At 44.3% G+C, this 24,948-nt stretch overlaps 1 protein-coding gene across 1 annotated transcript in view; it reads right to left on the bottom strand.

Moving 5' to 3' along the window:
• Window positions 1-24,948, bottom strand: part of rybpb (RING1 and YY1 binding protein b) — a 136,627-nt gene that overhangs the window by 5,537 nt on the left and 106,142 nt on the right. Inside the window, 2 exon segments of the mRNA XM_069937030.1 lie at window positions 10,457-10,552; window positions 12,003-12,170. Of these exon segments, the coding sequence (XP_069793131.1) occupies window positions 10,457-10,552; window positions 12,003-12,170 (264 nt within the window).

Here is a 24,948-nt window from a genome sequence, read left to right as displayed (position 1 = left end):
GCTTTGGTACTTAACAGGTAAATGGTGACCATTCAGGAGGGTTCTTGTTGGTTTTCAGAGAGAGATTCCTCTTGTTCCAGGACATCTGTACCTGATTCCTTTTTAATCCGTCTTGCTGATGAAACCTGCCCCCTTCAGGGTTTTCCAGATTATCCTCTTTCTTTCAAGTCACCAGAGTTCCTTCAGACAGCCACAGAGTTCCTTCAGACTGCCAGTCTTCTCCTTTGACCTGGCTGACTTCCCAAGTTTGTCAGCCTGTCCCTCTGGAACCAAAGTTGCTGTCTCTCTTCTCTCTCTCTCTCTCTCACTGCCTCCCTCTCTGACAGCAAAGCAGTTCTGTCTCTGCCTGCAAAGATCTCATACTGTTCCAGACAAGGTGCTGCCATATATTGCTAATTTGTTGCCTTTTGCAAAATAGCACTCTGCAAAAATTCTGTGTTTTAAAATGCAACCTGCTATAACAATCATCCCAAACCACCTCTAAATACTCTGTCACAGTACTCCTCGAATAATGAAACAGTTTATAAATGCCTGCAACAAAATGGGGACAACATTCAGGCAAGTGGTTATAAAAAGCCATCAATATTTGTGCCCAATAGCAACCATCTTGCCTTGATGTTCATATTCATTACCATTAACAAATTCCCCTCTTGCATCCACCATTTTCTAAAACAGCTATATAAATCAGTGAAAATATTGAGAGTATTATCTCCTGAAAAATCACAATGTAGTTAGCAACTTCAACAGAATTCTAAAGCAAAATACTGTAGATACTACAAATATGAAATAAAAGTGGAAAAATGGAACCGGTCACGAGCATTTGTTGAATGAGAAATTAAATGAACACTTCAATGACCATTTGTCACAACTGGGAATTGTTAGACAATACTTATTTTAAGTTGCAAAACAACAAAACAAAATGGAAGGTGTGCATTAAGAAAGGCAACAAAAAGACAACAGGAACAAAAAAGTTGGTCTGGAGGTGTAAAAGCAGAATATTTGTCAGAAATTGAATGAATAAAGAAATGTCTTATTGTCATGTTGCCATATCTTGATTGCCAATCTGGCGACATTGGGTACTTGCCATTGCCAGACTACAGAAAATGCTATAAAACAGAAACTGACCCCAAAGGGAACCCCCTATGTAAACATATCAGAGGTAGAACAAAGCTTAAAACAGGAAATAATACTATGGGGCAGCACAGTTAGCAATGCCTTTTATAGCGCCAGCGATTGGGACCAGGGTTTGCACTTATATAAGCTCAATAGAGTATTGGACGAACTGCTGAATCCCCTCAGGCTCCTTGGAGAGCAGAACCAATGGTGCACCTTCTTTGGGGTTGTCTTGACATGTTAATACCCAGGATGCTCAGAGCCAGAAGACCATGTGAAAGTTGAAATAAAACTGTTGGAACCACCGATTTTCCAAAGTGAACAACTGTTATCATTTAAAACAGTCATTCTCAACATTTGTTTTGTCAATGGCCCTCTTAACACTCCTTATGGGCTCCCTTTCCTGTGAAGCAGTCATTTAGTTAGTTTCTTCCGTTCTTCTCTCCAACCAACATAAAAAAACAAAAATATTTATGCTTTCCGTCTGTTCCCCCCTTCCCTTTAAATGTGGTGTAGCCTGTGGTCCCACTGAAAATAGCTGATTAAGTGTAAAGCAATCCTCCACACTGGCACCCAACCAACCCTCCACACTGGCACCCAACCAATCCTCCACTCTGAACAATTGTCCTTTTACAAGCAGTGGAACATAGCTAAAGTATTTACAATCAGCAGATGTATTTACAACCAGCATATGGACTTTTAAACAGCACCTTCCAACTCGAAGTTCACAACAAAGATGAGATTAGCAATCTTGTGGAAAGACCAAACTAGAAGACACCTGATAATATCAATGTGGAACTATAATTCACCACTAATTCATTACTGGTGGATTCAAATACTACAATTACTTCTACAACGTCACTTTGGATTGCAGCTGTTTAAAACAACCTCAAGGAGAAATTGGTTCAGTCAATAGATGCAAAAAACATTATTACTAACACAACCAAATGGCAATCGTGCCAACTTTTAAAATATATTAATTGATACTAACACTGTCTTTTAGTGATCAAACATCTTTGTTATAATCAAGTACAGGTACTTGGACATCAATTGTTCACCAATGATCCCATTGATATCTTTCACATTTTTTTTAAAAAACAAAAACAAGTCTTAATTCAAACTTTCCAAGATGCTCAACACGATTGGAGTACAAAGTGAAAAAACATGAAATTACTCATTTTACCAGGTGGGAAAATGGTGTGAATGCAGAGAGTTAGGTTGCAGGAAGCTCTGGAATACTTATTGCACAATTAACAAAAGACTGGTACATAGGCGTAGTAAGCTACAAAGAAAGCTAACCCAATGTTATAACGTGACCAGGTAATTTAATCAAAAAATGAGGATAAGCTTCAGTTATTTAGACACTGAAATACAGAATTGGCCTCTTGTTTAAAAAAAAATGATGCACTGGAAGTTCAGTGAAGATTTCCTGGACCAAAGCTGGTTTTGACAGATTGCCTTCTGAAGAAATATAGAACAGTTAGGCTTGTATCTTTCGGAATTTAGAAGAGCAAGAGGCAATTGAATGAACTAAAGATCCTGACAGTAGTTAAGGAGAGAACTTCCTCCTGAGCAGAATCCAGAAATAGGGGTCTCCGCTTAAAAATAAGGGGATGCTCATTTTAGAAAGATGAGGCTAACTTGTTCCCTGAAAATTCTGATTAAAAGGTCTTTGAATGTTTTTTTTTTAAAATGGCAGAATAGATAAATTCCTGATGATGGTGACAGCACATAGGTTACAGAGTTGAAGGTACAGTGAGACCAGTCTTTATCTCATCGAATGACGTGTTTCTGCTCCTAATGTGTGTTGAAAAATGGCTGAGATTTCACTGCATATATTTTTTAAAATTATTTATTTTATGCAACTTGAAAACAGTCACTTTTTAATCAATCACACAACAAAGTATATCATCACAGAGTACCTTAAACAGCCTCGAAGTAATTAGGATACCACATGGTATTTGTGCCATGAAAAGGATAACTTGTACTCTTTCAAATATAAAAGTGCCTGTCAATGAACTGTTCCAATTACACTTCATTGCATACTGCACAAAACGAAGATATATTGCACCAAAAACATAAATTGAGTTATAATATATGACAATAATTAGAATTTAAAAAAGCAAAATCTGCTGAGTCAATAATCTATGAAAGAATGCAGAAACATATTTTGCACACCCAAACATGCAAAAAAATTAAAATCAATAGAAATGTATTTTAACTGTTTAAACAGCAATTTAAAAATTACCAGTCTAACCATTTTAATTTTTTTCTGGCTATAATAATTAAGCATTCAGAATGCAAAACAAAATTCTGTTCTTCCTCATATTTGTTTTAAAACTATTAAAATCGCCCCATGGCCATCAGAGTTGGAAAACTCTATTTCATGCTTTGTCTTGCCACAACAGGCTTGGGATGGTCCACTGGAGGCCAGTTTGCCATTATAACCGACCGCTACAAAGAAACACACACACCAAGTGTGGCAGGTTAAGCTCACTCATTTATTAAGGCTAGAAAGACTGCTTTAATACTGTTCACGTTCCTGCCGTTTTTGCTGATTGACTGAGTCAGCTATAGGAATAACAATAGCAGGCGGGAACATCCATGTTTATGAATGCGATTCTTCCCCAGCTTGTTTCTGCTGAGTTAGCAGGGCAGCTTGACCAACGCCATTTTAGGGCTGTTGGTCTGATGCTGCCCCAGCTTCTACCTCTACTAGTTCATTGTTCTGGGAGTCGCTTTAGCGATCTCTGAACGCGCCTGCTGCTGCGCGATGTGCAATTGCAGGCCGCCACATGAACCTCTCCGCCCCCCCGCCCCCCCCCCCCCCCGCAGAACTGCCGTTACAGTCTATAGTGTCCGTAGGTATAGTCCCCAAAGTCTTTTGTGGTCTGCCTCTGCATCGAGGTGTTGCTGTCTCCACAGGTTCTGCTGGGTCTGTGTGGGCAGGCTTGAATCTATCTGTAGTGAAGACCTTTGGTTTACCACCGTTGTCCACCTCAAAGGTGGCTCCGTTGTTCCGAATAACTTGAAAGGGACCTTCGTATGGCTTCTGCAGTGGTGAACGGTGGGGTCCTCTACGTACAAACACATACTCACAGTCCTCGAGTTCTTTGGGGATGTTGGATTTGGATTGTCCATGTCTGGAGGGTGGGATCAGAGCCAGGTTACCAACCTTTTTGTGCAGGCTGTCCAGGAAGGTGTTTGTCTCCTCCTACTGTCCTCTGGCCTGTGCAACGAAATCCCCAGGAACTGTGAGTGGGGCTTGTAGATGAGCTCAGTGGAGGATCTGTGGAGGTCTTCTTTTGGCACTGTTTGGATGCCCAGTAGAGCCCATGCAGCTTGTCCACCCAGTTGGGGCCCTTGAGTCTGGTCATGAGATGCCTGTGGAAACGCTCCACCATTCTGTTGGCTTGCGGTTGGTATGCCATCATATGATGTAGCTGAGCGCTTCACAGGTTGGCAATGTCGGTCCACAAAATGGAGGTGAACTGTGAGCCTTGGTCAGAAGTGATGTGCTGTGGCAGTCCGAATCTTGCAATCCAGGATGAGAGGAATGCTTTGGCACAGGACCTGGTAGATGTGTTGGCCAGGGGGAATTGCATCTGGCCACATGGTGAAGCGGTCGACCACTGTGAATAGGTAGCAGAATCCCTGAGAGACTGGCAAGGGTCCCACTATGTCCACATGAATGTGGTCAAACCTGCGTTCCGTTGGCTCAAAAGGCTATGGGGGGACCTTGGTGTGTCGCTGCACTTTGGCTGTTTGGCACTGCGTACATGCCCAGACTTATTTCTGCAATCCATGCCACACGTACTTGCTGGCCACCAACCGAACCATAGTCCTGATGGATGGTGTTAGGTCTGCTTTGTTCATGAATGAGTGAGACAAACACCAGACTGAGTCGAAATCAGGGTTCTTTGTTCTTTATTACCGGATTGTAACACTTGCGACTAACGATGTTAGTCGGAGAATGCATTCTGCCGTTATCAGCAAAATGGTGATTTTTTATACCCTTGGATACATGCTTAGAACATCATCATATCATTACTTGTCCAATGACTAAAACTGTTGCTATCCTTTCCCTGCTAGCTTCCTGCCTCTCAATCCATCAATGTCTCTCTTATCTTGTAAGTACAAGGATGCATTCACATCTTGTTACAGCCCTGTACAGGGTAACTCCTTACACATTCCCATCTCATGATGTTTTACCTTACAATGGGTGTGCCAGCCCGTGGATGGAGTCAAAAACTCATCGACTCCATGCCATTGGGACAATAGGTCGAACCTATTGTGTGATGGCCATGTCACACAAGAGGATGGTAGTATCTGTGCCGACTGGAATGTCCTGAAGCCGAAGGCCTGTGATAGCGGTCCTGTACTGCAGGATCTCCTCGTCCTCCTCCTCGTCCTGCTACTGTGCCTCTGCCAGTGCTGCGAAGTCCAGACCGTTGACCAGAGAGTGGATGCTGTGTCTTGACAAGGTCTTTCCCCGAGATGTGCTTAACGTCGCTGGTGTACTCTGAGATGCAAGACAAGTGTCTCTGTTGGTGGGCTGACCAGCAATCAGAGATTTTAGCCAGGGCGAAAGTCAGTGGTTTATGGTCCATGAAAGCCCTTCCCTCAAGAAAGTAGCAGAAGTGACGGATGACTAAGTACAGCGCCAGCAGCTCTCTATCACTGAGCCGACAATAGTTGCCATGTGGTCCCCAGCCCCCAGTTGCTTTAGGCACCATGTGCAGGGGTGAGGCCCATGGGCTGTCTGACCGTCGAACAACACCCAACTCCTTGAACTTGCATAACTCCTCCTTGGCCAGTCGAAGCTTCTCCGGGGGAAGTCGTCTCGCCCTTGTGTGGAGAGGTGGGCCCTTGGTCAGGATGTGATGTTTGATGCCATGTCGAGGTATCTCTGCTGTTAACTGAGGTGAAAGGATTGTCGGGAATCCCACCAGCACCTTGGCAAACTCATCCTCCGAGCTGTGGACGGAGTCCAGGTGCATTGCTGGAAACCTAGTGACCCTCAGTGCGATGGTCTGGTAGATCTCGGTGTGGATGAGTCACTTACCCTTAAGGTCCACTAGGAGGCTATGGGCTTGCAGGAAATCTGCTCCGAGAAGTGGTTGTTTCACTGCGGCCAGTATGAACTCCCACGAGAAGTGACTGCCCCCGAACTGCAGCTTGGCCTTACGAGTGCCATAGGTCCGTATACCGCTGTTGTTGGCAGCCCTCAACATGGGTCCCACTAGCCTGCGCCTACTGTCCAACCCTGTTGGGGGGGTATCACGCTGACCTCTGCTCCTGCATCCACCAGGAAGCTTCAGGCGGACAGGCAGTCCTAGATATACAGGAGGCTCTCTTGGTGGTCAGCCGTAGTGGCCATCAGCGATGGCTGTCCTTGTTGTTTCCCTGCAACTTGCAGGGGGACTGACATCGGTGGGCCTCGGTGCCCCAGCTCTGATGGTAGAAGCACCATCCGTTGCTGGACTCGCTCCTCCTACCTATCGACTGCTGCTCCTTGCTTGGGAATTGCTCTGGTCTGATCGCGGGACTTCTTTACAAGTCCCACAGTAGCCGAGCACTTCTGTTTCCACAGAATGTCTGGCCGTGCTGCGACTTTCTGGGGGTCAGTGAAATCTGCATCTGCCAGGAGCAGCTGGATGTCTTCAAGCATCTGTTCCAGGAGTGCCTGCTCGAACATGATGCCAGGGTGCTCATCTCCCAGGAGGGCCAGCATCCCATTGATGAGTGCCGACTGGGATCTGTCTCTAAGCCCATCCAGGTGGAGCAAACGTGCTCTTCGTTCTCACCGTGAAGAGTCCAAACGTCTCGGTTAATAGCTCTTTGAAGGCAGTGTAAGTGCCTTCCGATGCTGGCCTGTGGATAAAATTGGCCACTCTGCAGTCTGCAGATCCAGGGCGCTGACCACATGGTAGTACCAGGTGATGCCCCGGATCTGGAACTGACCCTCTGCCTGGTCGAACCACACGCCAGGTCGAACTGTCCAGAAGAATGGGAGCTTCAGGCCGATTGCGCTGACTGCTGCTTCGTTCTCCATCGCTAGGTTTAGATTCCTTCTAAACCGTCGGGGTCACCAATTGTAGCCGACTGCTACAAAGAAACACACACACAGTGTGGCAGGTTAACCTCACTCATTTATTAGGGCTGGAAAGACTGCTTTTATACTGTTCACATTCCCGCCGTTTTTTCTGATTGACTTGAGTCATCCATATGAATAACAATAGCAGGCGGGAACATCCATGCATACGAATGCCCTTCTTCCCCAGCCTGTTTCTGCTGAGTCAGCTTGACCAACGCCATTTTAGGGCTGTTAGTCTGATACTGCCCCAGCTTCTACCCCTGCCAGTTCATTGTTCTGGGAGTCGCTTCAGCGATCTCTGTCCGCGTCTGCTACCACGCAATGTGACGGCCCGAACTCCGCAATTGCGGGCCGCCACACCATCTGGACCACAATGCTAGACTTTTTTTTTGATCACACAATTGGGGAAACTACGTTTTTTTTAAATGTTATCTTTATACCCTTTTTTGTTCCTTTTTATTACTGTTATCTGGACCCAGGTATGGCTGCCAGACCTTTACAAAAGTGTCATATTTATCCTTTAAATGTGATTTTTTTTTCCCACAGGTATACAGTTGTTCATTCCCCGCAGTCTATCATTCTATAAGTAGAGTGGAGTTGGACTTTCACATGATCGCAATACATTTTTCGCTACTGCCAGTGCTATTTTTATACATGAGATTTGATATTCGGTCAATTTCTCTCTTACTTCCATAGTTATAGATAGCTCAGGGTTACCCATAAAAGGCATTCCTGTTATCCTGGTTATTTTTTCTGCGATTCCTTGCCAAAATGGCCTCACTTTCACACACAACCACATGGCATGTAAAAAAGTTCCTGTCTTGGTCCCACATCTGAAACACATCTCTAAAATTTTGGCTTTTGATTTATGTAACTTTTGAATTAAGATATAATTGGTGTAAAAAAAATTACAATGAACCAGTCCATATCTTGCATTTATAATTGATGTCATGCTGTCCTTACACCAATTTGATCAGCTTCAGTCTGAAATCATCACACCCAAGTTCAACTTCCATCTTTCTTTTGACCCCTCAACCTTGGTTTTGCACTTTTACTCTGGAGAGCATAGTACACTTTTGTTATAAATTTGAATGTATCCCACATCCAAACTGTTTGTTCATTTTCACTAATTTCAGATGGGGTCAATGTTGGTCCCCATCTTTCTCTTAAGAATGATCTAAGCTGGAGAAAACAGAAGAAGATCCCATTGGCCACTCTGTATTTGTGTTTTAATTGTTCAAAGGACTATGGTGAATCTCTGCTAAGCTGTCTGTCTTTCCTTTGGCTAGCCTTGCTGTACTAACATTGGCTGTGCATTATCTCTAAGACATTCCCCTTGGGTATAACTGTGTATGCACCCATGTCTTTCATTATTGGACCATTAGTTTCTGCTTATTAAAGCCATGATTATTGTTGGACCACATTGTTTTTGTCTAATTCATCAACAGGCACTTCAAAGACTTAAGAGTTCCTTTCGAGTAACAATCCTTAACATATCTTATACCTTTGTCATTCCATGAATTTAATATTGTATTGCCCATGTTCATAGGCAATAACACATTTTTACACAATGGTGCTTTTACTGATATCCCTACATTTTTTCATACACATTCATTAATTTCTTGCCACAGTCTAATCTTACGTATTAAAATAAGGTTATCTTTTTCTTTAGTGATTTGAAATTTCATTTATAGATTAAGTGTTTTTCTTCCCTTCCTCGATTGAGTACATTCCCATTTGAACCCAAGATTGGGGGGGGGGGGTTGCCTTCAATGAAGAAGCCTGTGAGAAATCCAGCCTGTGAAGCTAGGTAATATTTTTTGAAATCTGTAAGACTAAGTCCTCCCAGTCCATAGTCCCATGTTAGTTTTTCCAATGCATTTCTTGGTACCTTATCATTCCATAGGAACTGTCTAATAATGTTGTTTAGTAGCTTAAAAAAGCTTTTAGGCAATGGAATAGTCAGTGATTGAAAAGGGTTCGGCATCACTTTCATTTTGACGCAGTTAATGCTTCCCACCAAAGTAATTGGTAAGTCTCTCCATTTCTGTAGGTCTCCATCTTCCCAGGAAGAGGAACATAATTTGGTTGGTACAGATTTTGCAAGTTATTGTCAGTTGCTATTCCAAGATATTTTATTCCATCCGTCTTCCATTTAAATTTACTTCCTTTTTGCTATCTATTATATTCAATATTTGTTAATGGCATTATCTCATTTTTATCCACATTTATTTTGTAGCCTGATATTTTTCCATATTTTTCTAGTACTATTTGTAATTTTTCTAAAGATTTAGCTGGTTCTGATAGGTACAATAGCACATCATCGACAAATAAATTAATTTTGTGTTCTAGCCCGATTTTGAAGCCCTTTCTATCCGGATCCCTTCTCATTATCTCTGCCAGTGGTTCAATTGCTAAAATAAAAAGTACCGGGGTCAGGAGGAATCCCTGTCTACTCGATCTACTCAAGGGGAACGCTGCTGACATTTGATTATTTGTTATTATTTTAGCTTGTGGTTTATGGTATAAAGTTTTAATCTAATTTATATATGTTCTGCCTATACCAAATTTTTCCAGTGTTTTAAATAAATAATTGGATTTTGTTCAGATTTAGCCATGTGTATTATATTAAATAAGCTTCCTAGACTATTTGAGGAATGCCTATCTTTAACAAATCCTGCTTGATCCATATGTATCAGTTTTGGCAAGTATTGTCCTAATTTATTAGTCAATGCTTTCACTAATATCTTATAATCAGCACTTAACAATGATATCAATCTGTATGACAAAGATTCTTGTGGGTCCCTATTATTTTTTGTTAACACTGTAATAATCCCAGTTGAGAATGACTCTGGAAGTGTTTGTGTTTTCACAGCTTCGTCCAGGACATCCATTAAAAGGAGCATTAATAATTCTTTGAATTGTCTATAAAACTCAGGTGGAAATCTATCCTCTCCTGGTGATTTATTAGCCTGTAGGGTGCACAGGGTCTTTTCGATTTCTTCCCCACAATGTTAAACTTGAGAAAATGGATGACTATCACCATAGTGGACCAGCTAAGTAAACTGCAGAGCAAGACTCTGTCTATTTAATATCACAAATTCTTCAACAATATAAGATTTTCTAATTAATTATTTTCAAATTAATTAGCCATATTCAGTAGTTATTTTAAGATCTTAATATTGGTTTACAAAATGAAAATATGGAATCCAGTAACAATATTTTACAGGAAATTAATCACATTACCTTGAAGTGTGTAAGCTGTCCGTTTTTGTTGTGGCTTTCCCAGATTGAACACTGTTGATTTCACTTGGGGGTCCTTTTTCAAGTTCCATCTTCGGCCTGAAAATAAAGCCATTCTAGTGAATCAATTTTACCATGCTATGCAAATCTATCAAAGGATTTCAAATGCTATTAAACAAAAGTCCATGGAAACTTTGAAAAAACACCATACGCACATATATCTAAAATGATTTCATTTATTCTTCAATTGCAATCTTAATCTGTCAACATACACTCTACCGGCAGAGTTAATCTAATCAAATATTCATATTGGTAAATAAATTTATGACTAATCTGTCATAAATGCACATAATTAATTGTAAATATGGGCAAAGGCTGGGGTGATTTGATTTGGCCATTATGTCCATGGTGAGTGCACACGCATAGTTATTACAAAGTTAATTGCATTCTGGCCAAAATGATTATTAAAATTAATGATCCCCATACATGTGTCATATCACTGGTTAGCTGCAGGCAGAAGATGAGCTCAGCTACTGGCTAAAATAAAATTAAAAACCAAAAATCTGCCATCACATACAGCTGCAAGGACAAGACAGAGGAGCTAAAGTGATGGGCAAAAGTGGCACTTCGAAGAATGTTCAGATCTCATAATTTGGGCAAAAGAATTTAAAAAAAAACATTTTCAAACATAATGCCACAGACTAATAAACATTGACATTCAGGGATATTTCATGGTCCTGTACACAAACCTTATTGAAAGGCACAGCAAACAATAAGGAAGCCAAATGGTACATTCACATTTATCAATTGTATGGCAGTTAAAATATAAAAATAAACTATTCAAGATATTGATGAGTGGTTTAAAACCCTGACCTTGATTTTGAGGAAGTTTAATAATATACCCAGCTATTTCCTGGGATGAGCAGCCCCGTATGCAAACAAATCATAGAATAAACCCATATTCTTTACTTTTTATTTCCCAAACATCCATCTCAATGAAACACAATTCTTGAGGGTTTGACATTCCAAGAAATTGTAATTCTTGGATGGACCAGAGTCAGTATACTTGGTAAAGTAATCACTCACTTTAAAACTCCAGTGAAAATGCAACTCCACTCAAAAGGTTTTCTATTTTTTTAAGCTCTCTACCTCAAAAGGCTGAGAAAAACCAATGGTGTCACTCAGATTAATATATTTTAATACATGAGAAAACTAATGGATATTGGAATAGAGTGGGAAAGAGGAATTGATGTAAATGTTCAGCAATTAACTCAATGAATGCAGAATACCAGTACAATCTTCAAGCATTCTTGTTCAAGAATGTTCCCATGTTGGGGAATAGCTGCATTATCCAATTTATTATACAATTCCCCAGCATTAACAAAATAACTAATGGTTCATTTTTAATTGTATGACCAAGTTTAATGCTAGTTTTTAAAAAAAATGTTCAACTGCAAATTCTGATTTAACATTGAGAACCAGTCTCATTAAGACGATTCAAATCTAAAAATATTAAAATTTAGATAGGATTTCAAAAGAATCTACTTACTTGATCTTTTTATTGCTATTCTTTTTGTTTGCATTTGAGCTCACATCTTTTTCTTTGTCAGGCTTGTCTTTTTCAACTTTTTCCTTCTTCTCTTTCTTTGGAGGTGGAGGTGTTGCATACTGCTGTGCTACTTGTTGCGCAACAAGTTGCGAGTTTATTCTTGGCTTTCTGCAATTAAAGGTGATGTACTTTTACTATGTGCATGCACGTTCCCAGACAGAAATACTTCACTTAAAATGTGCAAAAATAAATAAGTCAAACAATGATTAAAAACCATTAAATCAAAGCATCTAAAATTGTAAATGTTGCTAAATTTTACAATGCCATGCAAATAGTTGGCAAAATGTACGATGGGACAAGCTATGCTTGTCCAAAAGACACTGAATATATCCAAGTTCATTACAGTTAAACAGAAGTATAATCTGCAAAATTGTGCTCTTAAACATGTTATAGTACAATGACTTGTACAGGTGTATGTGTGTTATAAAGAAAAATACTTCACAAGGCATATGCTGAATCAGTTTAGATTCAAAAGCCAATAATTTAAGTACAGAAATATCTGAGGATTTATGGTTGTAATTCCAAAAGTATCGGGCCTAGATATCTAAAGAGACGATAGCCAATAAAAGAATGTACATTAATATACAAGACGCTGGAATCAAAGGAAGGAGTTTGAAGGGAATTTAGCAAATGGAAAAGGTCACCGGTATCAGAAACAGCGGGCAAAGAAGATGTTTAAATCAACATTTCCAGACAAATGACAAGCCAGGTTTTTTTGCAGACATCAAACCTATATGTGACAGAGTAATTCAATGCAAGAAAATCAAGCCTCACATACCTTAATTTGTAATATTTTAAAATTTGTATTTGCAAAGCAAAAGGATTCTGGAATTTTGAAATTAAAAAGAGTGAGAAAACAAATAGTTATTTTTCAGAGTGGTAGGGATGGAGAGAAGAGGTTTTGTTTGCTGCTCGACTTCAGTATCACAAACATTTTTGTTTTGGCTCCTAATATTTTATGTAATCAATTTTGACCAAGTAATTGTAATCATCACTTGGGTACAAATCAAATGTCCAATGCAGACTTCAAAAGTATCTGATTAAAATGTCAAAATACCCGGACAACGAGAAAGCAATTAAAAACAATTTTCAGGATTATGTTTGTAAAGGACAGAGGTGAGTCTGTGTGATATTTGTACTGAGTTCATTCACATTCTGAACAATTCAATGGTACAAATACTAACTGGCTAGAACATTGTGAATTATACACAAGTAAGCAAGCAGTTATATGCTTGTTTGACGATGGTAATAATGGAAGGCATAATGCAATATGCTTAAGCATATATAAAAGAAAGTCTGCCATAGTTTCACTACAAACTTACTCTTTTAACTCATTTTAGGTTATTGAAAAGTAAAATTCCAATTTTTAAAAAATTCCAATTAAAAAAAATTCATGCATGTAATACAAATGTTTTGATCTAAATATTTCAATAAACATGGTATTACCTATGAACTAGATGTGCATATGCTATTACAAGCTCCCATTTCATTTTGTGTGAATATCACTTTAAGGGCTAGTACAGGCTGCAACCATTCACAGAGGTGGGGAGGCTGGGTGGAAACAACTAGCACAGACTGGACCCAAATTTGCTACTTCGGCGAGAAGGAATATTTGTTGTTTTTCCAGGGAATGAGCTGGTGAGAGAGTCATGTGAGTGGGACACTAGAGGAAACAGCATTCATTATTTGACCACAGCCCACCTCATTGAACAAGAAGCAGGAATGACTATGTGATAATGGACAATTTGGCTGATTATCCTCGTAAGGTTAATTATTGAACCACCTTGACCAAAGGAATGGTCACTTTGATTGACCCATACCTGGGTTTTGAAAGCATTGTAGAAGTCGTTCATTTCGTTTTCCCTACACAACAAAAAGGGGAGTTGTGACAGCTGTTCATACGAAAGGACCTCTTCTCTGGAAGAAACTTGACAAAGGTTCGTGAGTTTTCGGCATTCCAGTCACTCAGTCTTTTCCACCTTCCACCTCCTTCATATTACTTCTGTGCATCAGTGCCTGTGTTTCGACAAGGGATTTCTATGACTTTTCAGAATTGTGCCTAAGCTGTAATGGTTTGGGTCGCTCGCTCGCTCGCTCGCACGCGGTTGATTTGACTAATGTGTTATATTATTAGTACAGGTACTCCCTGACTTATGACTGTAATTGGACAGAAGGATCGGACATACCTCGAAATGGACGCAAGTTCAAATTTTGCTCGTGTACATGGAGTACCAAAGTCTTAAAGCAAACATTTTAATCAAATCTTTTTCATTGTAAATTTGACGATAACAACTTAAAAGCTTCCTGAATGTGTCAATCAACCTTGACGAATCTTTCCAAATTCTGGTCCACGCTTATCTTGTTAGTTGGTGCCCTTACTCTTGTGCATGTGCCAATTTAACTCCAATACACAAACCCAATGTGCATGCACCAACCGAAGACTAGTGCATGAGAACAGGAATCAAGATGGCTGCACCCAGCCTATGGATCCCTGGATGCTGACTAACAAGGTAAGAATGCACATTTGGCTCTTACATCCCCTGAATCCCTGTTTATAGTTTGCCAAATACAAATCTGTGTAAATTTTATATTTTTCTTTATTTTTTAAATATTTCGTTCATCTGTGCATATGGACGCAAGTCACATAAGCCATGAATTGAGGAGTACCTCTAGTTATTATTTTAAAAATATTTTAAAAGAAAAACTTAGCATTGCCTTGATGAATTTCTATTGCTGCTAATCTGCGATGGTACAGTACACAAGGAATAATTTCAAGCTTCTAAATCTACAAGATTCTCTCATAGCTAATAATGACACAAGTCATAAGAGATTTCTGACATAAGTCATGACTAGTGGTGTGCCTCAGGGATCGGTGCTGGGACCATTGTTGTTTGTCATCTATATCAATGATCTCGAAGTTAATGTGGTAAATTGGATCAGCAAGTTTGCAGATGGCACACTAGCTCCTTTTATACTGAAAATCTGCAGTATTGCTGTATACGTGACCTGGCTTTGTAAGCCGGCTCCATGAGTCCTATTGCATAGCAAGCTGGCTTCCCGAAACAAGGGGTGGGACATTTAGCATAGGAGCGTTGGTGCCCAATGTGAAGTTGTGTTGAGAAAAGAATCAGATTCGGAGGACCTAGACACAAGGGTTTGCAATCACATGTAGCTTTTATTAACACAACAATTAGAGAAGAGCATGGAAAAATATTAACTGAAATAAAGTGCACAGGCAAACAATTTATAAAGGAGTGTGAGAAAACATTACAGGAATAAAGCACACACACACACACACACACACACACACGCTCACAGTTTATAAAGGAGCATGGGAAATTGTTATAGTGCTATGCATAGTTTATAAATGGTTGACTATTTCTGTTGATTTTTGCAATTTTCACAGAGACTTTGAAATCTAAAAAGATACAATTGTTATTGTTGCTGAGACAGGTTACAGAATAGTTTTGCTTTATACCAACTGTAGCTATCTGCCAATAAATATGTGCCAGAGTATTAAGTGTCTATAAATGTTCCATGTTGATGATAGGTAATCAGATTATACGGGGTTGAGCCCTTCATCAAGCCTGAAACGTTGGTGATATACTTTCACCTTTGCTAGTTAGAGGCACTGTAACCTGCTGAGTTTCTCCAACATTTGTGTGTTTTTTTTACTTAACCACAGTGTCAACAGAATCCTATGTTTTAAGTCATAAAATTTGGTGCACAGGGAGAGCAGCAGCGGCCCCGGCCCCGGTCCCGGTCCGGGCGAAGGGTAGACGGCGGCGGCCCCGATACGGGCAGGAGCAAGGGGGAGACGGCGGCCCCAGTCCGGGCACAGGGAGAGCAGCAGCGGCCCCGGCCCCGGTCCGGGCGAAGGGTAAACGGCGGCGGCCCCGATCCGGGCAGGAGCAAGGGGGAGACGGCGGCCCCGGCCTCGGTCGAGTGAGGCAGGCGGAGGCCCCGGTCCGGACAGGGAGTGGGAGGCGGCGGCCCCAGTCCGGGCACAGGGAGAGCAGCAGCGGCCCCGGCCCCGGTCCGGGCGAAGGGTAAACGGCGGCGGCCCCGATCCGGGCAGGAGCAAGGGGGAGACGGCGGCCCCGGCCTCGGTCGAGTGAGGCAGGCGGAGGCCCCGGTCCGGACAGGGAGTGGGAGGCGGCGGCCCCAGTCCAGGCACAGGGAGAGCAGCAGCGGCCCCGGCCCCGGTCCGGGCGAAGGGTAGACGGCGGCGGCCCCGATACGGGCAGGAGCAAGGGGGAGACGGCGGCCCCAGTCCGGGCACAGGGAGAGCAGCAGCGGCCCCGGCCCCGGTCCGGGCGAAGGGTAGACGGCGGCGGCCCCGATACGGGCAGGAGCAAGGGGGAGACGGCGGCCCCGGCCTCGGTCGAGTGAGGCAGGCGGAGGCCCCGGTCCGGACAGGGAGTGGGAGGCGGCGGCCCCAGTCCAGGCACAGGGAGAGCAGCAGCGGCCCCGGCCCCGGTCCGGGCGAAGGGTAGACGGCGGCGGCCCCGATACGGGCAGGAGCAAGGGGGAGACGGCGGCCCCAGTCCGGGCACAGGGAGAGCAGCAGCGGCCCCGGCCCCGGTCCGGGCGAAGGGTAGACGGCGGCGGCCCCGATACGGGCAGGAGCAAGGGGGGGACGGCGGCCCCGGCCTCGGTCGAGTGAGGCAGGCGGAGGCCCCGGTCCGGGCAGGGAGTGGGAGGCGGTGGCCCCAGTCCAGGCACAGGGTGAACTGCGGCGGCCTCGGCCCCGGTCCGGGCAGTATGGACCGACCTAGGAGGGGAGGCAGGCCCCTCCAGCCCGGGTAAGAAACCTGCATAGGAGAAGGCCACTCCGATATAAAACCTACGACCCAAGGACCTCGCTGCCACGTCCCAGCTTGCTTGGCCACGGCACACGAACCATGGGTGTAAAGGGTGGGGCCAGTACTGCGCGCACTGCACTCCACCTAAAAGCTCCTTTGCGCAGGCCCGAGGACAGGTCCACGTCCTCCCCCTCCACGTCCTCCCCCTCCACGTCCTCCCCCTCCACGTCCTCCCCCTCCACGTCCTCCCCCTCCACGTCCTCCCCCTCCACGTCCTCCCCCTCCACGTCCTCCCCCTCCACGTCCTCCCCCTCAAAAGATGCTCACAAACTCAAGCTAGCATGCTGGAACATCAGAACCATGCTAGACAAGACTGACAGCCACCGACCTGAACGTCGGTCTGCCCTCATTGCACATGAACTCCTCAGACTTGACATCGACATAGCCGCTCTCAGTGAAGTACGCCTGGCAGATGTAGGCAGCCTCCAAGAACGCGGCGCGGGCTACACACTCTACTGGTCTGGCAAGCCTTCGGATGAACGACGCCTATCTGGTGTAGGCTTCATGGTCAAGAGCTTCATTGCCTCCAAACTCGAAAACCTTCCGACAGGCCTCTCGGACCGAATCATGTCCATGCGACTCCCACTTCAAAACAAGCGTCACATCACCCTCATCAGTGTCTATGCTCCAACCCTCCAGGCGGAACCAGCAGAAAAGAACAAGTTCTACACCGACCTGCGCAACCTCATCCAACGTACCCCTACAGCCGACAAGGTTGTCATCCTGGGCGACTTCAACGCTCGTGTCGGCAAAGACTCAGAAACCTGGCCAGGAATCCTGGGCAAGCATGGCGTCGGCAAGTGCAACGACAATGGGCGCCTCCTGTTGGAGCTCTGCGCAGAACAGCGGCTTGTCATTACAAACACCCTTTTTCAGCAGAGGGACAGCCTTAAGACCACCTGGATGCATCCCCGATCCAAACACTGGCACCTCCTGGACTACATCCTGGTGCGAGAAAGTGACAAACAAGATGTGCTCCACACCAGGGTCATGCCTAGCGCGGAATGCCACACTGACCACCGGCTGGTTCGCTGCAAGCTCAACCTTCACTTCAAGCCAAAGCCCAGGAACAATAAAGCCCCCAGAAAGAGGTTCAATGTTGGAAAACTGCAGTCAGACGAAGCGAGAGGAAACTTCCAGGCAAACCTCAAAGCAAAGCTCGACGTTGCAACACGCCTCACGGACCCGTCCCCTGAAACCCTCTGGGATCAGTTGAAGGCTACCATACTGCAATCCACTGAAGAGGTACTGGGCTTCTCCTCCAGGAAAAACAAGGACTGGTTTGACGAAAACAGCCAGGAAATCCAGGAGCTGCTGGCAAAGAAGCGAGCTGCCCACCAGGCTCACCTTACAAAGCCGTCCTGTCCAGAGAAGAAACAAGCCTTCCGTCGCGCATGCAGCCATCTTCAGCGCAAACTCCGGGAGATCCAAAATGAGTGGTGGACTAGCCTCGCCAAACGAACACAGCTCAGCGCGGACATTGGCGACTTCAGGGGTTTCTACGAGGCTCTAAAGGCTGTGTACGGCCCCTCACCCCAAGTCCAAAGCCCGCTGCGCAGCTCAGACGGCAAAGTCCTCCTCAGCGACAAGATCTCCATCCTCAACCGATGGTCAGAACACTTCCAATCTCTTTTCAGTACCAACCGCTCAGTCCAAGATTCCGCCCTGCTCCAGCTCCCTCAACAGCCCCTAAGGCTAGAGCTGGATGAGGTTCCCACCCTGGATGAGACATATAAGGCAATCGAACAACTGAAAAGTGGCAAAGCAGCAGGTATGGATGGAATCCCCCCAGAAGTCTGGAAGGCTGGCGGCAAAACTCTGCATGCCAAACTGCATGAGTTTTTCAAGCTTTGTTGGGACCAAGGTAAACTGCCTCAGGATCTTCGTGATGCCACCATCATCACCCTGTACAAAAACAAAGGCGAGAAATCAGACTGCTCAAACTACAGGGGAATCACGTTGCTCTCCATTGCAGGCAAAATCTTCGCTAGGATTCTACTAAATAGAATAATACCTAGTGTCGCTGAGAATATTCTCCCAGAATCACAGTGCGGCTTTCGCGCAAACAGAGGAACCACTGACATGGTCTTTGCCCTCAGACAGCTCCAAGAAAAGTGCAGAGAACAAAACAAAGGACTCTACATCACCTTTGTTGACCTCACCAAAGCCTTCGACACCGTGAGCAGGAAAGGGCTTTGGCAAATACTAGAGCGCATCGGATGTCCCCCAAAGTTCCTCAACATGATTATCCAACTGCACGAAAACCAACAAGGTCGGGTCAGATACAGCAATGAGCTCTCTGAACCCTTCTCCATTAACAATGGCGTGAAGCAAGGCTGTGTTCTCGCACCAACCCTCTTTTCAATCTTCTTCAGCATGATGCTGAACCAAGCCATGAAAGACCCCAACAATGAAGACGCTGTTTACATCCGGTACCGCACGGATGGCAGTCTCTTCAATCTGAGGCGCCTGCAAGCTCACACCAAGACACAAGAGAAACTTGTCCGTGAACTACTCTTTGCAGATGATGCCGCTTTAGTTGCCCATTCAGAGCCAGCTCTTCAGCGCTTGACGTCCTGCTTTGCGGAAACTGCCAAAATGTTTGGCCTGGAAGTCAGCCTGAAGAAAACTGAGGTCCTCCATCAGCCAGCTCCCCACCATGACTACCAGCCCCCCCACATCTCCATCGGGCACACAAAACTCAAAACGGTCAACCAGTTTACCTATCTCGGCTGCACCATTTCATCAGATGCAAGGATCGACAATGAGATAGACAACAGACTCGCCAAGGCAAATAGCGCCTTTGGAAGACTACACAAAAGAGTCTGGAAAAACAACCAACTGAAAAACCTCACAAAGATAAGCGTATACAGAGCCGTTGTCATACCCACACTCCTGTTCGGCTCCGAATCATGGGTCCTCTACCGGCACCACCTACGGCTCCTAGAACGCTTCCACCAGCGTTGTCTCCGCTCCATCCTCAACATCCATTGGAGCGCTCACACCCCTAACGTCGAGGTACTCGAGATGGCAGAGGTCGACAGCATCGAGTCCACGCTGCTGAAGATCCAGCTGCGCTGGATGGGTCACGTCTCCAGAATGGAGGACCATCGCCTTCCCAAGATCGTATTATATGGCGAGCTCTCCACTAGCCACCGTGACAGAGGTGCACCAAAGAAAAGGTACAAGGACTGCCTAAAGAAATCTCTTGGTGCCTGCCACATTGACCACCGCCAGTGGGCTGATAACGCCTCAAACCGTGCTTCTTGGCGCCTCACAGTTTGGCGGGCAGCAGCCTCCTTTGAAGAAGACCGCAGAGCCCACCTCACTGACAAAAGGCAAAGGAGGAAAAACCCAACACCCAACCCCAACCAACCAATTTTCCCTTGCAACCGCTGCAATCGTGTCTGCCTGTCCCGCATCGGACTGGTCAGCCACAAACGAGCCTGCAGCTGGCGTGGACTTTTTACCCCCTCCATAAATCTTCGTCCGCGAAGCCAAGCCAAAGAAAGAAAGAAAAATAGTGCAAACATATATATTATAACCATCTTACAACATTACTATAAAAAAATAAAATAAAATATTAACAATAAGAGTGCACAAAAAGTAAGGCAGTGTCTTTGATTCATTGGCTATTCAGGAATCTGATGGCAGTGGGGAAGAAACTGTCCTTGTGCCACTAAGTGCTCATCTATGGTAGCAGAGTGAAGAGGGCATGGCCTGGGTGGTGAGGGTTTTTGAGGATAGTGGCTGCATTTTTAAGACAATGTCTCATGTAGATGTCCTCAATTGATTGAAGTCTGGTGCCTGCAATGTTGTAGGCCAAGTTAACAATCCTCTGGAGTTTATTTTTTGTCCTGAGAGTTGGCACCTCCATACCAGACATTGATGCAACCAGATAGCATGTTCTCCACCTGTAAAAGTTTACGAGTCTTTGGCATGACATCAGGCCACCTCAGACCACTAACAAAGTATAGGTGCTGGTGAGCCTTCTTTGTGATTGCATCAACATGGAGGCTCCAGGACAGATCTTCAGAGATGTTGACACCCAGGAATTTGAAGTTCTTGACCCTCTCCACTACTGAGCCCTTGTTGAGGACTGGGTCGTGTTCCTTCTGAAGTCCACAATCATCTTGGTTTTGCGGACTTTGAGCACAAGGTTGTTGTTGTTACACTATTCAGCGAGCTGATCCGTCTGCCTCCTATACGCTTCCTCATTGCTGTTTGTGATTCTGCCAACAACTGTTGTGTCACCGACAAACTTGTAACAACAGGCAGTAGCAGGAATTGTGCCTGGCCAAAGTTGAAATCTATAATGGGTGTATAATGAGTAGAGGAGTGGGCTAAGAACACATGCTTGGGGTGCACCTGTGTGGATGATCAGTGAGGAGGAGAAATTGTTTCCAATTTATACTGACTGTGGTTTTCTAATAAGAAAGTCAAGTATCCAGTTGCAGAGGGAGGATACAGAGGCCTAGAGTTTGTAACTTCTTGACCAGCACTGAAGGAATAATGGTATTGAAGGCTGAACTGCAGTGTATGAAGAGCAGCCCTATGTATGAATTGCTGTTTTCATGGTGATCCAGAACTGAGTGGAGAGCCAGCAATATTGCATCTGCTGTGGAGCGATTGTGACGATTGGTGAATTGCAGTGGATCCAAATAAACAAGTTAGGAAATATCACTGAATACTTGTCTTCAGTAGCTGCCTTAGAAAAACCAAGACTAAGAAGACTATAGTCTATAACAACAGAAATTATTTGTTACACCTTGGCAAGATGTATGTAACTCTCATCACCGCATCATTGGACGCACTCGAGAGGCTTCAAAGGAGATTCACTGAATGTTGCCTTGGATGACACACTTCAGCCATGATACTAGGCTTAATTTCTCTGGGGAAGATCAAGTGGTGTCCTAATTGAGGTACATAAATAAAGGAATTTGGATGAAAATAATAGATAATCTTATGGGTTCAGAGAACCCTAAAACCCAGCAGCAATAGATATTCACCAAGACAAATGGTTACTTAAACAAAAGTTGCTTTTAATTATCTTTAAACATGAAAACAGGATCAAACTCTAACATTACTATAAACTTAACCCCCTTCTAATTCTAAGTGCATGTGTATGTAATGTGTGTATAAGTTCAGAAAAGTTATTTGATTCACAGTCCAATCTCACTTCTCATTCCTCCAAGTTCACTGGTATCAGGCAATTCTTATACTATGCACAGAATTTAACATTTATAAATCTTCACCAGGCTTTGGTGCTTGAAAGGTAAATGGTCATTGCTCAGGAATGATCTTGTCAGTTTTCAGAGAGATTTGTTGCTTGTTGGCCATAAACTGATTCCTTCCGATCAGCCACTTCAGTGTCTTGCCAAAAGAAACTTGCCCCATCAGGGATTTCCAGACGATAACCTCATCACAGAGTTCCTTTTCTGTTTCCATTATCACAGGTGAAACACCACACAGCCAGCCATCTCCTCTTACATGGACCATAAGGCTTTTGACCAGGCTGAACTAAGAACTCACAACCCATCTTCAAAATGAGGTTTTCCACAAGCTTGCCAGCTTGTCCTGTTCCAGTCCCAGCTGCTGCTCTCTCTCTCTCAATCAGAGAAAACCACATGACCCTCTTAGAACAGCAAGCTGCACTCAGACAGACAGCGGCACCGGACCCAATCTTCTGAGTCCATTCATCTGTTGCTTTCCAAAACAATAATCCATTGCTCCACAGCATGCCCAATTAACACCTTCTTGTGAAGTCCCTCAGCAAAGCAGTTTCCATGGTCTTTACAAAGGTTGCCACAATTTATCTCCCTTAAAACATATTATCTGTCACAATACCAAGGAGCTATCTCTCGATAGAGGCACCTATAATCAGAGAACAGATTTAAAAATATGGGATGGGGTATTGTTTCATGTCCAGAGGATCCCAAAACCCAGCAGCAATAGATATGCACCATGACAAAGGGTTACTTAAACAAAAGTTGCTTTTAATTATCTTTGAACATGAAAACCCAATCAAACTTTAACTTATCTCAATCGACTTACTTAACACACCCCCACCTCTAATTCTAAGCGCACGTGTGTGTAATGTATATATAAGTTTAGAAAAGTTATTTGGTTCACAGAACAATCTCACTGATTGCAGGTGCAAAGAAGTTACCATTAATAAAGTTCACCAAGCTTTGGCGCTTAACAAGTAAATGGTTACCACTCAGAAAGGTTCTTGTTGGTTTTCAGAGAGAGAGAGATTTTTTCTTGTTTCAGGTCACCACAGAGTTCCTTTCTGTTTGTCCTATTCCAAAGGAAACACCGGTCAACCAGTCCTCTCCTTTGACCAGACCGTCTTCCAAAGCTTGCCAGCTTGTCCCTCTGGAATCGATGTCTGTGCCTCTCCTCTCTCTCACTTCTCTGAGAGCAAAGCCTCTTTTTTTCTGTTCTCTGCCTGCAAAGATCATATGACCTTCCAGACAGTATGTTCTGTTTTCCAGACAAAGCTGCTACTGCCTGTTGTTACATTTGTTGCCTTTTCAAACAGTCCATCATGAGTCTGAGACTCTTGCAAAAGCTTCTGCAAAAATTCTGTTTTAAAATGTTTGTGTTTGACCTAACAAACCTTTCCCAATAAATCTCCCAAACAGCTCTAGATACTCTGTCACAGTGGGAATTTCAGAAAAAAAATATTTTCATCGCAAAGTTGAAATCTATAGGCACTTTCTGGTGGCCATGTAAAGCCGCTTATTTTGGAAAAAAATGAGGCTGTGGGAAGGCCACGTGAATGTGCAGGAGGTGCCTGCAAGGCAAATTTGGTAACCCTCCTCTGAGAGAGATAATCCCCGCCAGCACAGTGGCTTCCCCAGCCATCTGAATGCAGCCGCCTAAAAGCGGCTGCATTCGGATGACAGTCAGCTGGCCAGAGCCTGACAGCTTCTCTCCCAGCGCGGGGACGTAACCACATTGATCCCACTGCCCTGCTCCTCCCCCCATTCACAAAATCAGTCCCAGCACAGTCGGGCAGCTGGCGCAGGCAATCCCCACACTGTCGTGACTGATTTCGGGAGTGGGGAGAAGGGGGCTGGAGCGGCCAGCAGGGGAGAAGGGGTTGGCCGAAACAATGCCAGTACCCGACTCGAGCACCTCCTTCTCCCCTGCCGGCCACTCCAGCCTCATCCCCCATTAGCCGGTCCAGCCCCCGTACTCACCCACCCGGCCGCTCCGGCCCCATGAGTGGGGAGAGAGCGGGGCAGTGGGATCAGTTTGGGGATGTCCCGCGGAGGACATCCCCGTGCTGACAGCCCGCGCCAGCCGCCCCACAATGTGGGGACTGAATTCGTGGGGGGGGGGGGGGGAGAGTGAGGCAGCGGGATAAGTGTGGGGACATCCCGCGCAGGATATCCCCGTGCTGACAGATCTAACTGGGGATGTTGTAAAAGACAAAGATACGAGGACTGGACACTTTACAAATGTGGTAAAGTGTCATGAGAAGAAGACAGTGACCTTCTTCTCATGATATTTCTCTGAATAAAATATTTATTTTCAGAGCCAGATCTAACTGGGGATATTGGGCTGCAAAAATGACCCTGACTCTAGAGTACACCCTTCCAGTCAAAACCGAATATTTTGCAGCTAGCACTGTAACATATTTGCAGAACTTTGATGTCCAGCAGAACCATACCATGTAGAGAAAAGTGCCGATGATTTCAAACAGTAGTCACCTCCACAAATCTGAAAATAGTCTCTAATGTCTAAATATACACACTTTTAGTCTGTATGACTGTACCAAGTAAAAGTTTCATAATATTATCACTTCACATTTCCATTACACATACACTCAGCAGCTGCAAATTTTCTCATTCAACCTTGGTTTCACATTTGTCTGCAAGAGGGAAGCCCTTGCAATTGTTTGTTCCTGTACAATACAACTGTGATTGTCCAAAATCAGATTATCCAAAATCCTCATTTATCCAAAAGATTTTTGGACCCAGAAGTGATGTCCGTTCATCTCCAAAAAAAAT

The sequence above is a fragment of the Narcine bancroftii genome, chromosome 5, assembly GCF_036971445.1.
Source record: "Narcine bancroftii isolate sNarBan1 chromosome 5, sNarBan1.hap1, whole genome shotgun sequence".
Classification (NCBI taxonomy): Eukaryota; Metazoa; Chordata; class Chondrichthyes; order Torpediniformes; family Narcinidae; genus Narcine; species Narcine bancroftii.
Note: the sequence above shows the minus strand (reverse complement) of the source record. Positions and strands in the feature narration are given on the sequence as shown.